General features: G+C 35.3%; 1 protein-coding gene across 1 annotated transcript in view; it reads left to right on the top strand.

Moving 5' to 3' along the window:
• PRKG1 (protein kinase cGMP-dependent 1) overlaps positions 1-14966 on the top strand; it is a 1196983-nt gene that overhangs the window by 1158069 nt on the left and 23948 nt on the right. Inside the window, exon 10 of the mRNA XM_049764671.1 lies at positions 1099-1195. Within this exon, the coding sequence (XP_049620628.1) occupies positions 1099-1195 (97 nt within the window). The remainder of the gene's footprint in view (positions 1-1098; positions 1196-14966) is intronic.

Genomic DNA, 14966 nt, shown 5'->3' with positions numbered 1-14966 from the left:
TTTGACATTTCTCCCAAAATAGAACATCTAAAATTGCAGTGGATTGTCATGGACAAGCCAACATGTTGGACCACTGAATGCCAAACATACTTATGGATGATTCTTTGTAAAAAACCAACTTCAACAATCAGTGTCAGTCAGTCTCTCAACTCTATACAGGCACAGTCTGTGCACAGTGTAGTTTGGAATTGGGACCTGCAGACGGAAGGTCATGGGCTCTGCATAGCTATTCAAATACTTGGTTTGGGGGACAGCTGGATTACTCCCTGACCTGACATTCAGTGTGTGGGAAGATCATCCTGGTGTCTTCCTGCCCTTTCTAAAAATAGTAGAGTCTTTAGCTCCAAGGTATTTTTAAACCCTCATATTCACTTGTCTCATCAGGGGAAGCTTATTTTAGGTGTATACATGTGTGAATAGTTACCTTCTTCATGCCACTCATATAAGGAACTTGCAAATGCAGAGACACAGGATTCCGAGCTGAGAGTGGGTAAACATAAATGGAAGCAAGTGATTTTTTTTTCAGGATGTGGATATGCTTCTGAAATCATCCATTTCAGACATTTACCCATCAGTCCTCAGCTTTTCGGATCTGTTTTCGTAATACCTGGCTGTGATTTCGTTCCAGAGACCTCGATGATTCTACCATTTTTTAAAAAAATAATTATCTATAGGAGCCACTGCCTTCCTTTGGATAAGGCAAACTCATGAGAAATTGCCATCTAAAATTTGAGGGGCAAAAACAAAACCAAGCCAGATTTAAAAAACCAAAACAGAATCGAAAGAGAAGCCAAACAGTTCATGCTTACAGGAAGACTCGCAGAAAAAACTAGCAAGATATCACTGTGATTTGCTCGTTGCATTTCTAAGACGCAGGAGTGGCATGCACTGGGTACTTTGGAAACCAAGTGCAAATCTGTTCTTCTGCACTGTTGGGACCAAAAAATTATGAGTGAGAGCAAACGCAGACTCTAAAAGCAAGATGGAATGTAAGCAGGTAATTCCTGTTTCACAGTCATGTCATTCTGGTACAGTTGCACCTGGTACTCGTGTGTGTGCCTCTAAGAAATTTCCGTTTTTTCGCATAAAAAAATCCAGATATGAAGCTGAAGCTGCTTTCTTCGCCAACTTGAAGCTCTCTGATTTCAACATCATTGACACGCTTGGAGTTGGAGGTTTCGGCCGAGTAGAGCTGGTAGGTGATTCTTTTTTAAATGCTTTGGAAAGACTCTTTATCTTCCCTCTTAATTTATTTTCTAAGACCAAGGCTTCTCTTTCCTCATGAAAAATGTTCTGCCTACCCCATTGCTAGAGTCTTGGTATCAGGATATCTGGGTTTTCAAACTGTATTACATAGTCAAGTTAAACACAAATAGAGGTGAAAATAATATTTTTAGAAAACCACTTACTAGAAATTTAAAGTTCAACACATTATTTAATGGAGAGTCAGAAAACACCTTTTGCCCAGCTAATTTTCTGTACTATTTATTTACTTAATTATCAGCTTATTAAATATGTGCCCTAGCTACTCTTGAATACAATAAAAAAGGCATGTAAGGGAAAAGGTAGATATGCAAATATGCATATATTATATATAATATATATCACTAGATATCTACTCGTTCTTATCACTTGCTTAAAAATTGAATACATTGTATTGTCAATAATTCTGTGGCTAGATATAAAATCATATGGATTATAAGGGAAAAGTATATTAATACATTAAGTGTATGAATGTAACACATTGCATGAGTATGCTGTTAAAAAATGGAAATCTATTGCCTTTGCAATACAAATTTTAAAACAGTGCAACAGGATTTAGAGGGATTCTGGTAATTGTGTTACTGCATTTCAAGACTTTGCAGAGACTTGACAATTCCATTGAACACAGAGAGTCCCTGAAATGAGTCCAATATCCTTGGGACTTCCAAAATTCTGGATAGCTCAGAGATAACGTTGCTATTCAAGAACAGGAGAATCCCCTTCCAATAAAGTTAATTTGTCCCAGAATCATTTTAATATGTGTCCATTCTTGTTGCAGAGAGAATGTCTAGCTTTGACAGAAAAAGTTTACTGAAATATTTAACAAGCAGAGTTAGAATTAGTTGGTGTTAACTGCATTGTCTCCCTGAAAACTAATTGGATATGTTTCAATAATTCTATTTCTGACATGAACAGTATGTCAGAATGTGCCTCTGAGGGTCTGAGTACTTTCACTTACAAGAATCAAGATCTGGGACATAGAAAAATCTCTTGCTTTTCTGAAATATGCCAATTCACTGTAGTTTTAGTTCTCTGTGTGTGTCCTATGTAAGCATTTATGAGAACATTTACTCTGTGAGTGTTAGAGCTGAGCTTACCATCATGCATTTCTGTTGTGTTTATTTATATATGTGCATCTCTAAACCACCTCATGAATTCAGCACTCTAAATGACAGATTTTCCTAGATATTTATTGTTGTGAATTATATTTTAAGTATTTTAATAAAAACATGAACAAAAAGAACTTATATTTTTTGCTAACAAAAATCAGCTTTGCAACTTATGAATTCCTGCAGAAATTTCAAAAATTCAAATTGAGAGCCTTTACATTATTTTTAATATGCTTTATAAAATGTTGAGACTTTCACATAGATATTAAAATGATTCAATTAGGCCAACTACATGCCAACTAAATGTCATAAAACTTAAATAAAATGCCCTAAAGTCTCTGAGTGTGAGAGTAAACACAAAAGAGGAAAGTAGAGGGGCTGGAGAGATAGCAAGGAGGTATAGTGTTTGCCTTGCATGCAAAAGACTGTGGTCAAATCCCAGCATCTCGTATGGTCCCTGGAGCCTGCTAGGAGCAATTTCTGAGTGTAGAGCCAGGAGTAACCCCTGAGCATTGCTGGGTGTGACCCCCCCAAAAAAAAAGAAAATAGAGATGATTCAGCATAATATATGAAAAGTAATATAGTTTTTAAAGACAAATGGGACCAGAAAAAAAGTACAGAAGTAAACTTTCTTGATACAATTCAGTTTCCAGAGCACATAACTGGGAGTAGTTCTCTTTCCAAATAAGTCAATACAAGAAAGATTAAAAATGGGTTGAATATATACATATTTATATATTACATTCATCTTAGGAAAGTAGTCAATGAAGCTGAGTTTAATTTTCTTCTTTGCTTGTTAATTTTTAATAATGTTGAGTGTTTCTAATGAATTAGATATAGAGTGAATTAGAAAAAGAGAACCTCTTTTCTAATCTATGAACCTGTAAGACCTTGTAGAATACTGCATAAACCATGGAAAAACATCTGATTGTGTGTTATTTGCTTACAGTCATTGAGGAAAATTAAGGAGTTTTTCCTCAACATTTTAATTGTAATTCCACAAGCTTGTCACAGCATGTAATGCATTGCCTTCAGTGCAAAGGCTAAGCATTTATAGAAGGGGTCTAGGCAGAATTTTTTAATTGCAAATGCTTTCCTTTATTTTTTTGAAAATAATATATGCAAAGTAATTTTATGAATATTATAGAATACTATTTTGGATAATTCAACCATCAGATAGACCTATTTCTCTCACAAATATATAGATTTTTTTAGTTATTTGTTTTGGGGGCCACCTTCAATGCCAGGGCATACCCCTGGCATTATGAGCAATATGGAATTCTAGGGATCAAACAGGAGTTGGCTAATTTTAATGCAAATACTCTACTCACTATAACTATAATATAACTCTGACCCCTGTACATACATTCTAAGTATGTGAATCTATGTATCCTGACTTGGGCAGTGGTATTTATCAGGCTATAAACTAATGTAACCTTACTATATAAATTTTAGTTAATAGTAATTCTCTGAGGGGCTGGTGTTGTAACACAGCATTTGCCTTGATTGCAGCCGATTCAGGATGGATGGTGGTTCAAATCCTGGCATCCCATATGGTCCTCCCCAAGCCTACCAGGAGTGATTTCTGAGTGAAGAGCCAGGAATAACTCCTGAGCACTGCCAGGTGTGGCCCAAAAACAAAATATATATATTTTAAAATATATATAAATATATATCTGATAAATGTTATAAATTACATCAAATATATACAAGATTAACTAATAATATCCTAAAATAATAGTTTTTCTTATAAAAGCACCTTGTATTCTGCAATTAATTATCAACATTCATTAAATACTTAGTTTTGCTTTTAAACTACCTTAGGAAGAGACCATGAAATATGATCTATGTTTATAGGGAATAAATATATTAATTTGGCCTAGGCCTACACAATTATTGAAATAGTTGTTGTTTGTTTTTCCCTTACAACTCTTGATTTTAAAAAAAAAGCTAGAAGCTTTTCATTTATATCTTTCAGATGCTGAGGGATCAAATTCAGGGGTTCTACTCTGAACCACAATCTGCTCATATTTAGATTCTAACATTACCATCACTATGAGATCAAACACGTGTTCTTTAATTGCCATGTATACACCTATAAAATCTTTTTCAACTTAATTACTAGTTTTATGACCAAAGTGATAATACCGGGGTTAAAGCTCTTGCCTTGCGTATCACTAATGTCAGTACCACATATGAGCCTGCCAACGGTCCCTCCTGAGTACTGTTGGGTGTGGCCCTATTTATACCAAGACTCACCTGGGTGCTAGACGTATCTCTAGAATTGATGCTCTTATAACCTTTTCCATCAAACACAGAGTTTCTGGGCTGGAGTGGTAGCACAGCAGTAGGGCATTTTCCTTGAATGCAGCTGACCTAGGACAGACCATGATTCAATCCCCCAGTGTTCCATATGATCCCCCAAGCCAGGAGTGATTTTTGAGTGCAGAGCCAGAAGTAACCCCTGAGCATTACTGGGTATGGCCCAAAAAACAACCAAACAACCAAACAACTAACCAACCAAAAACAGAGTTTCCTTCTCTAAATATCTGTGCAGAGAGGGAGAGGGAGAGAAGGGGAGAGAGAGAGAGAGAGAGAGAGAGAGAGAGAGAGAGAGAGAGAGAGAGGGAGGGAGGGAGAGGGAGAGGGAGAGGGAGAGGGAGAGAGAGAGAAGAGGGAGAGAGAGGGAGAGAGAGAGAAGAGAGAGAGAGAAAGAGAGAGAGAGAAAGAGAGAGAGACCAAACCACTTTTTCTGGATTCAAGTCATATAAGAAGTCTATGCTATTCTTAAAAATTTCTAAACCACATATTTCTGAAAAGATAATAAGATATGTGATTCACATATCAAAGAATAGGAAAGGATTTTAAACAGCTATTTTATTTCCAGATATAGAAAATGAATGAAACTTTTAATTGACTATTTTTCCCTCCAAATGCTTGGCTAGTCCTGGGAGTACTAGTATTTTTTCAGTGTAAGAAAGAAACAGAGATCTTCAGAATACCTTTAGTAATGGTGTCTATTAAATTTCTCCAAAGCTCCTCACTTTTCTGATCTATCATGAGTGGAGATGGAAACTATTTTCAATCTTTCTCATGCTGAACTTTGGTGTACCTGAAGAATCCTGCTCTTATTTTTTTTCCATTTCTCTTCTAAATTGCAATACCCACCTCTTAACCTCTCAAAGGAAAATTGTTTTTTGGTGAAAATTGTTGAATCTGAGTCAGTTTCTCCAAAGCCTTTTGAAACCAGAAAACCATGACAGGGCATTTTAAGTGCCTTGATCTCATCAAATCAAAGTACAAAGGTCAGTTCCTCAGGGGCACAGTCCACTTTGGACTGCCTGGGCAGGAGAAATAGCGAATCTAAGAGACACTAGTCAACCACATTATAGTAAGTATTATGTGCCATCTACATAGGAATTTTTACCACTTTATGGCCTTTTAGACCACAGAACTGAGCAATGTTCATCACATACAAGTAGATAAGGAGTTATATAAACCAGTAAGACAACAACAGAGAACAAGGCATGCTTAAATCAGCAAGAAAGGAGGTGATAAACCTAACACCAAGCCCATGGAGTTTGGTTTCACCATTACGAAAGGCCAAGAGCTTGACTCTAAAGGGAAACCCCATATAAAAGGAAAACCTTTCAAGAGCTACTGCTTACTTACTGCCAAACCACACAGAAGTGAAATAGAAGAGCAGTGAGGTCATGGTGCCTGCCATGTGGCCATTTGTGTCCAAGGTGATTTAAACAGATGCATGGGGAAACCCGGCTGCCCTGAGCAGATATGTCTTCTGTAACCAAAGTGAAAGAGGACTCAAAAATCTCCAGCTGATCCTATTTAAACACCATGTTTTAGCAGTCTATTTGCTTTAATATTATATGTGTTATTCTTATTTTACATTTGCACATAAAAAGGACTCAATCTGACACAAATTAGGAATTGTCATAAATAGCATTGATTTCTAAGAAAAGGTTATAGATAACGAATGAAAATTGAATTCAGTAAACACTAAGGATGATGGATGTGTTTATAATGACTGCAGCAATAGCTTAAAAGAGACAGTTGCTATGTGGAAATTATAAGCACAAAAGATACTATCAAAAATAAAGAGCCTCTAATTTGGTATATTAAAATGAAGAGATGTACGAATCTGTCTTATTAGTCTGTAATAATTGCTATCTATTAAAATCTTTTCCTTAATATTTTATACCACTTTTAATTACCAATTCCTTCTTTAAGACTATATTTTTTTTAAATAAAGAACAACATAAATCTAGAAGCCACTAGATCATTTGTTCCGAAGGCTTGTTATAATTGATGATAAAACAGCTTGTTCTTTGGTTAACAGTTGTCTGACTCTATGTTTTGATGTTTTAAATTTTCTAAACCAAACTTATGGACACATTATCACCAGAATGCATATTTAAAAAAATCTTTAAGCATTTTTAGGCTATAAAATACAACAGTAGGCTATTGGCTTGTAATTAAAATAAGACATTATAAAAGTGGCAAATTAAGTCTTTTAGTAATGTATTGCATTCAGAATTATACGGAAGATTTTTCAATATTTCATAAAGTAAAAATAAAGGAAATCATCAGAACACACCAAGATACCAAGATAAATCAACATACCAAGAAAATATTGAATCAAATTTAGGCTTACAAAGTATGGAATTTAAACAAATGAGGAAAGACTGTTTTTGGAAAAGTCCATTCCAAGCAAAAGGTTATATACAACATAGAAACTATATGTTTTTTAGGACACCAAGGCATTGCCTAAAGTAGTATTTATAAGAAAGATCAATGAAAATTATTACTACTTTATTCATAAGAGTGACTATACTTTTTTAATAAGAGACCAAGTTTTAAGGTCAAGGTATTTGTGTGCATTAGATCAAGGAATAAGAGTGTATAAATAGACTCAGCTCTGAAATTCCCTCCATGAAATTAAAGAATACGTTCTAAGATGACTAGACAGTCTATTTTTAGGGGTCTTGCTCCCAAAATAATTTCTCTTCTAAATAAAGTAATTTACCTTGTGTCAAGTCCCTGAAATTTTCATGTAAGCACTTTCAAAGAGAGAATCCTTCCATGGAAGTACTATTGGTTATGTCAATTTTATTTGAAAATAGACATGTCCTTTAAAAAAAATAAAATAGTTCATCATGCATTCTGGGAGAAAAAAAGAATGAATAGTGTTATTTGTATGTTTTAGTAAAGCTCATTCATTGGAAAGATTAAACATATTGCTAATATAGGTTCTGTCCCTCACATTTACTTATCTATTTTCATTCATATATATTACATACTAGCTATGATTCTGGAATATATGCCTGGTTGTTAACTCTAGCCAGTTTTCTCCAGAGTTCAAGTAGGGAGTTGGTTAGTACCCCAAAAGTTCAAACAAATAAATAATATCAAGGGAACCACTGTGTGGTCATGACTACAGTCTTTAATTTCACATTCCCATGAAACAAATACTTTTAAATTTTTTGATGTGACTATATTTTATAGATTGTTTTATCATCAACATGTATGAGTTTTGAACTGACTTTGAACTGACAACATATATGAGTTTTGATCTGACTTTGCTATATTTAAAGTTTACTTATATTGCATAAAAAATTTGAAGGACAGAAAAAGAGAAATAAATTATTCATTGTTTTTAATAAACAAAAACATGAAGATACTTGTTATAATCTATGATTAGTCCAGTATATAACAGTGGAGTTATTTTTTATTTCTGCCTAAAAATGTAACTCTTTTATGTAAACCCTTTCATGAGTTAATTTAATAATAGCTCTTGGATGAGGTTTTACATTAAGTGATTCTATTTAATTCAGTTCACTTTAAGCCATACAAGTCTGTAATAAAATGAACTGAAATGTCAACATCTGAGACTTATAAACTAAAACTCATCGAATTAAGCATGCTTTATGTATTAGAATAAATTGAACTGTGATACACTTAGAAATGTGTAAGCAAAGTTCAAAACTACTTCAATGTTTTATTGTCTCTTTATATAAATGAGATTTTGCTTTACCCAAGACTTTTGTATCTATGTAGAATCGTGTATATTGTTTTACTATGTCCCGTTGTTCTAAAATATACATACATTACACTGATTGAGGGGCCAGAGCGGTGGTGCAAGTGGTAGGGCATTTGCCTTGCATGCACTAGTCTAGGATGGACCTCGGATTGATCCCCTGGTGTCCCATATGGTTCCCTAAGCCAGAAGCGATTTCTAAGCACATTGCCAGGAGGAATCCCTGAGTGTCACTGGGTGTGACCCAAAAACCAAAGGAAAAAAAACAATACAATGATTAAAAGAAGTTTTACATTTTTACCATAATATTACATAGTGGGTCAGAGTACAGTGGGAAAAGGTACTTACTTTGCAGGAACTCCTTACCTTTAATCCTCAGTATCCTATGTGACCCCCTGAGTAGTAACTCCTGAGTGCGGAGCCAAGAGTTACTTTCGAACTTTGCCAGGGGTGGCCTAAAAACATATATATATATATATATATATATATATATATATATATATATATATAATGTATATATGTATATGTATATATATGTATATATATGTATATGTATATATATGTATATATAAATAATATAGAATATTCCCATCATGTCTCTACATTTTATTGCTTAAATAAGTTTTAATGTCTCTGTTAAATTTCTAGTCCATTCTCTCATTATCTTTGTCATTTAATCACACAGGCAGTGAAAACTTTTTAATGTTTTCTTCCCTAGTTTATTATATGAAGTAAATTAAATGCTGTGAATTCATGCTTCAAGCAAGACATTATTTAAAAAAAAGTAAATGATTAATACTGTTGTGTAGTGCAGTGATGAATGTGAAGAATAAAATTGGGTCGATTAGTTAAGAAAAGAGGTTTTAAAAACAGAATTTCCTAAATTAAGATTACAGTTAATGCTCACCTAAAATTTAAAGTATTACTAGAAATAAAAAAAATTGTGACATAAGATTTTGGCTAAGTTGGGTTTTATCAAATATAAGATTTTTTTTATTCTTAATTCTTTTTCATGTGTGAATTTAGTCCCCAAATCCTTATAAATAGTTGTGAACATTAGCCCGCGATGCTCAGAAGTGTCAGTTAGTGATAATACTTTTTTTTTTTTTTTTTTGGTTTTTCGGGCCAGAGGATCGAACCACGGTCCTTCCTTGGCTAGTGTTTGCAAGGCAGACACCTTACCTCTAGCGCCACCTCGCCGGCCCCATTACTGCTTTTTAATTTAAGTTTTTGTTCTTGTTTTTGGGCCACAACCAGTGAGACTCAGGAGGTATTCCTGGCTATATGCTCAGAAATTGCCCCTGCCTTGGGAACCATATGGGATGCCAGAGAATGAACTAGGTCTGTCCTGGGTCAGCAGCATGCAAAGCAAAATGCCATATCACTGTGCTATTGCTCCGGCCCCAATTTTATTTTATTTTATTAAATTATTTATTTATTTAATTAATTAAATAATAAAATTTAATTTAATTTTAATTTACAACTTCTGTGCTACAAAAATTAGGTGATTTCCTTCCAACTATTTTACAAGTGAGAAAATTGTATGACTTATTTGTTTATATATTACAATATTAGTAAATATTAGTATATTATTATTAAATTATCAAATTAATTAGTAAAATATTTGTAAATGCCTGTTGTTTTGTTTCAGCATTATCAGAGATTTTATGATAGTTATGTGTAGTTGTACTAAATTAATGACACTATTTTCATATATAGTATAAATTAATGGTTCTACTTTTTTATTGCTTTTAATTTTGGGGATTGTACATTTCCGCCAGTACATGGAAGCCATATATAGTGGCAGAGATTGACTAAATTTAGTTGCAAGCAAGAAAAACATTTCATTTCCAGTGCTTTACTTTTAAAATTTTACACACTTTGGGGCTGGAGCGATGGCACAAGTGCTAAGGCGTTTGCCTTGCAGTACTAGCCTAGGACGAACCTCGGTTTGATCCCTGGCATTTTATATGGTGCCCCAAGCCAGGAGTGATTTCTGAGAGCAGAGCCAGGAGTAACCCCTGAACATCACTAGGTATGGCCCAAACACACAAACACACACACACACACACACACACACACACACACACACACACACACACAGATATAACAAAGGAAGATATAGGAACACCTTTGTTTTGGGTTAATAGTTGGGTATCATCTGACAATTCCACACTTTCTGTTTAAAACAAAAAAAAAATGAGATGAGAGCTGGAGAAGTAGCACATCGAGAAGCCGCTGATAGGACAGACCAGGGTTCGATTCCTGGCATGCCATAGGGCTCCCCTGAGCCTGCTAGGAGCAATTTTTGAGTGCAGAGCCTTGAGTAACCCCTGAGTGGCCCAAAAACAAGCAAACAAAAACAAGTGATAAAAGCTACAAAGTTTTGCTCTACTGTTCTCCAACAGAGGCGGGAACCCCAGTTCAGAACTTATAAAATTAGTTGTTATTTTGCAATAGGCACAGCAAAAGTTGGCTATAAAAGCTTCTATGGTCCGGTTGTACATACATTTTCAAAACAATCAGCTTTTTCCAAATCTGTGTCTTATACGTATCACAAAATTTCTTTATAGACTTCTCTAAACATAAACATTAAAATCTTTATGCAGATATACTTAATTTGAAAATTCTAAACATTGATTTTGCTTTTGGGTCACATCCGATAAAGCTCAGGAGTTACTCCTGGTTATGTGCTCAGAAATTGCTCCTGGCTTGGGTGACCATATGAGATTCTGGGAGAGAACTGATATCCACCTTGGATCAGCTGTGTGCAAGGCAAAAGCCATAGCACTGCAGTATTTTTCTGGTCCCAAATTCTAAACATTCTTATACTGAGCACTGCACAATGAACCTAGAACATCCAAGTTCTTTTTACATAAATGTCCTTAAACAAAATAACAAGAATATTTCTTCACACCGTTTGAAAATCAGTTTGCTAAACATTCTTACAATGAGCACCAGAATAAGAGTCTGTAGTATCCAAGTCTTTTCCCATCACCTTCTGTGGACAAAGACATTAGAACATTTTTGCAGAAATAATCTGAGTATAAGTTGCTACATAAAATACACAATGAAACATCACAGCAATTGAGAAACATTCACTAGGATAGTTGAAAACTATTAAAAATATAACAACATTTTGTATTTCCCTGGAACTGTATAAATTATTATTCAACAAGTTAAGTTGGATACAGAATGTTATGTTTTCAGTGGCGCATAGAACAAAGCAGTACAACACACAGTTTAATATAATGATTGACGCAAATAAGATCGAGAGATTAATCTGGAAGCAAGTTGCAGGAGGTTCTGAAAGCAGTTTTACTGTTGGGCTTCTGTGCTTCTTTGGATGGGCTTGGATCCTCCAATTTCTCCTCTCTATTTTCCTCCATCTTCTCCTCTATCTTCACCTTCAATAGTAGACTGCTGAGGTCTTCTGGAACAGAAAGACCTTTAGTTCCTGGATTGGAATCTTGGTGGGGGTACCCACTCATTTTCCTGCTGTTGCTTCTCCTCAACGGGGCTTTCTCTTTGGGTTCTACCCCATCAGTAACCTCGATCAGCTGCTGCAGTTGTGGGGCTGAGGTCCTTTCACAAAGCAGCTTTGTTAGAAGAAAGGCAATGAACCTCAACCTCTGGGACACTGCTCAGAGTCTTCAGCTCTCTCCCCTTCATTGTCTGTTCCTGTTCTGCCTGAGGGGGGCCTCTGCCACAGTCTGAACAGGGGCTATGTGCACCCATGTTCTGGTGATAAGCACTAGACACTCAGTCCAGCTCCAGGAGGCCATCATGGTGATTATCCACCCAACTGGGTCAAGACACTCGACTGGCCATCATTGATATTTTCCTGGGTCCCTGAGTCCTGAGTTGTTGTTCAAGCTCCAGTTATAAAATAAAAATATCAGCCCAGGTACCATATCTCTAACCCCCATGTAGAGAATTCTGAAGAAGCAGAGTAGTGACTAAAGATTAATAAATCAAGCCAATCAAGAGAGTCAAGGAGTCGGTGCCTTCTTATGGCGTCTCCCTCGAGGTGTCTACTCTAAGCACCAAGCCAACACTGTATTTTTTTTTTTTTGTTACCACATAACAAAATCAACCAGGGCTAGACAGGTCAGAGTAATCCAGGTAGGGTTTTACATATAAAAGGAGAATTTTAACAGAAAAAGGAAGATGGGGGAAACACTTTTAATTTGGTTTAATATCTGGGTGTCATCTTCATATATGGATTGTATTTTATAATGGAATCAACCTGTAGTTCTTCTGTGTATCATCCTGTGTTGCTAGGGAGGCTGGTTTAATGCGTGGGATTGAGTTGGGCTCCCTTATAAGCATGTGCTGCAGTCTTTTGTGCTTTCTCCGAGGCCCTAGTTCCTTAAACTGTAAAATTAAAAATTAACTATCTAAACATCAATATAGATAAGAACCAGAAAACATAGACTTATTGTCTGAATAAAATTTTTATATTGTTTAAACATCTGGTTGTCATATAACTCACATACTACAAACTTACATAAATGTTGCCACAGAACAGTACTAGAATATTTCTAGCACTACAATTAGAATTCACTTGACAATTTGTAAACATTTTTCTTCCTATACCGTCCCATTTATGGACAACTACTCCTCTATTCTATCCTATATATTTTTTAAGAATAATATCTTTATTTAAACATCATGATCACAAACATAATTGTAGTTGGGTTTTAGTCATAAAAAGAACACACCCCTTCACCAGTGCAACATTCCCACCACCAATGCCCTCATCTCCTCCTTCCCCCACCCCTGCCTGTATTCGAGACAGACTTCTATATCCCTCACTCAATGACATTGTTATGATATACACTATCCTATCTTTATAGATCACCTCCTTTTGATGCATCTGTTGGTTTTTTTTTTTTGGAATACTAATGTGGCCTTGCAATTAATTTTATTTTTTTCTTTTATTTAAACATCTTGATTACATATATGATTGTGATTAGGTTTCAGTCATGTAAAGAACACACCACTTCACCAGTGCAACATTCCCACCACCAATGTCCCAAATCTTCCTCCCTCCCACCCCACCCCCACCTGTACTCCAGACAGGCTTTCCAGTTTCCTCATTCATTCACATGATTATAGTAGTCTCACTCATCTATGGGTTTTAAGAAAAATAAAAGTCATCTTTGCAACAATCCTCAGAGACAATGAGAGGAGGGCTGGAACTTCCAGCTCACTTCATGAAGCTCACCCAAACAGTGGTGTGTGCAGTTATAGATGCATCTAATCTTGTGTTAAAAACTTTAATTATGTTACATATATTATTTGTATATATTTGGTTATAAGTCCAGTTCATTGTACACCTAAATATCCAAGACTTAAATGTACAACTTTAGATCTCCTTTCTTCTTGAAAGTTATGGCAATTTTGAGTTTACATCCTGATTTGTCCTTTAGTTAACTACTCAACTGTGCAGAAATGGGCTCTGAGATGGGTGTCTGATAAGACTGTAGAGTAGTAGAAAATTAATGGTACAAAAGAAACTGTACGTAGGCAAGTACACAAATCCAGCTTGCTCTTTCACTTGATTGTTGAAGTTTTATAGTAGTATTTAGCATACTTTGGTGAACCTGGTCAAGAACTGCAATTAGAGTAGAGAGAAATGATGTCCAACAGTATGGCAAGTTAATCTGATGGAACACTTCTTTCTCAAACTCTTCCCCCATTCCCTCCTCTCTTACTTTGGGTCTATGGTCCTTTTCTCTCCCACTTCTTCACTACCTGTTCTTTCCTCTTCAATGTAAAACTTGACACAGCTTCCTTAAATGATTTCAATTTGTATTAAAAGTAGATTCTTTAAATCTTAAAAGATAGGCTGTTGCCGAATTGTTTCTAAGTTGCAAATTTATTTCTTCCTAGCTTAAGGTGATGAAAAGTCGATACTTTTATCTTATAGTTTTGATATTTTTATTTTTATTGCATAACATATTGCATGATTTAAAAATTGTGAGCCTTATGATTCAGGCAAAATATTTGCCATCTTAATCCTGATTGTGTGCTCGGGGACCATACTCAGTGCCCAGGATTCAAACCCGGTTGGCCACATGTATGGCAAGCCATGTGCCTTCTGTTCTCTCTCTCTTTCTCTCTCTCTCAAAGCTATTGTTAACCTGATGAAGAACAGACTGTTCTCCAACTTACTTGTTCTTCACAGAGTGCAAATTAGTTGGTTCCAAATCCTAGAAACTTAAAGTCACTTGTCTTGACATAACCCTACTTCAAAAGAAAATAGAAAGACTTAGGACATTAGCTGTATAGCTCTAGAAAGTGTTAAAACTAACATTTACTAAGTTCTAACCAAGGAATGTGGTTCTCAACAATCTTATTTTTAACCTACTTTCATAGATAAACCCCTTTTTATATCCCATTATTTCTATCCTCTCTTCTCCTTGAGTCAAACTCTCCAAATCCCTGACAATAAATTGAGGTCCCTGACAATGCCTTGGAAAAAAATGAAACTTTTTCTGTTGTTTGAAAGCAGATGTCTAGAATGAGTAAAG

The sequence above is a fragment of the Suncus etruscus genome, chromosome 17 (assembly GCF_024139225.1).
Source record: "Suncus etruscus isolate mSunEtr1 chromosome 17, mSunEtr1.pri.cur, whole genome shotgun sequence".
Lineage (NCBI taxonomy): Eukaryota > Metazoa > Chordata > Mammalia > Eulipotyphla > Soricidae > Suncus > Suncus etruscus.
Note: the sequence above shows the minus strand (reverse complement) of the source record. Positions and strands in the feature narration are given on the sequence as shown.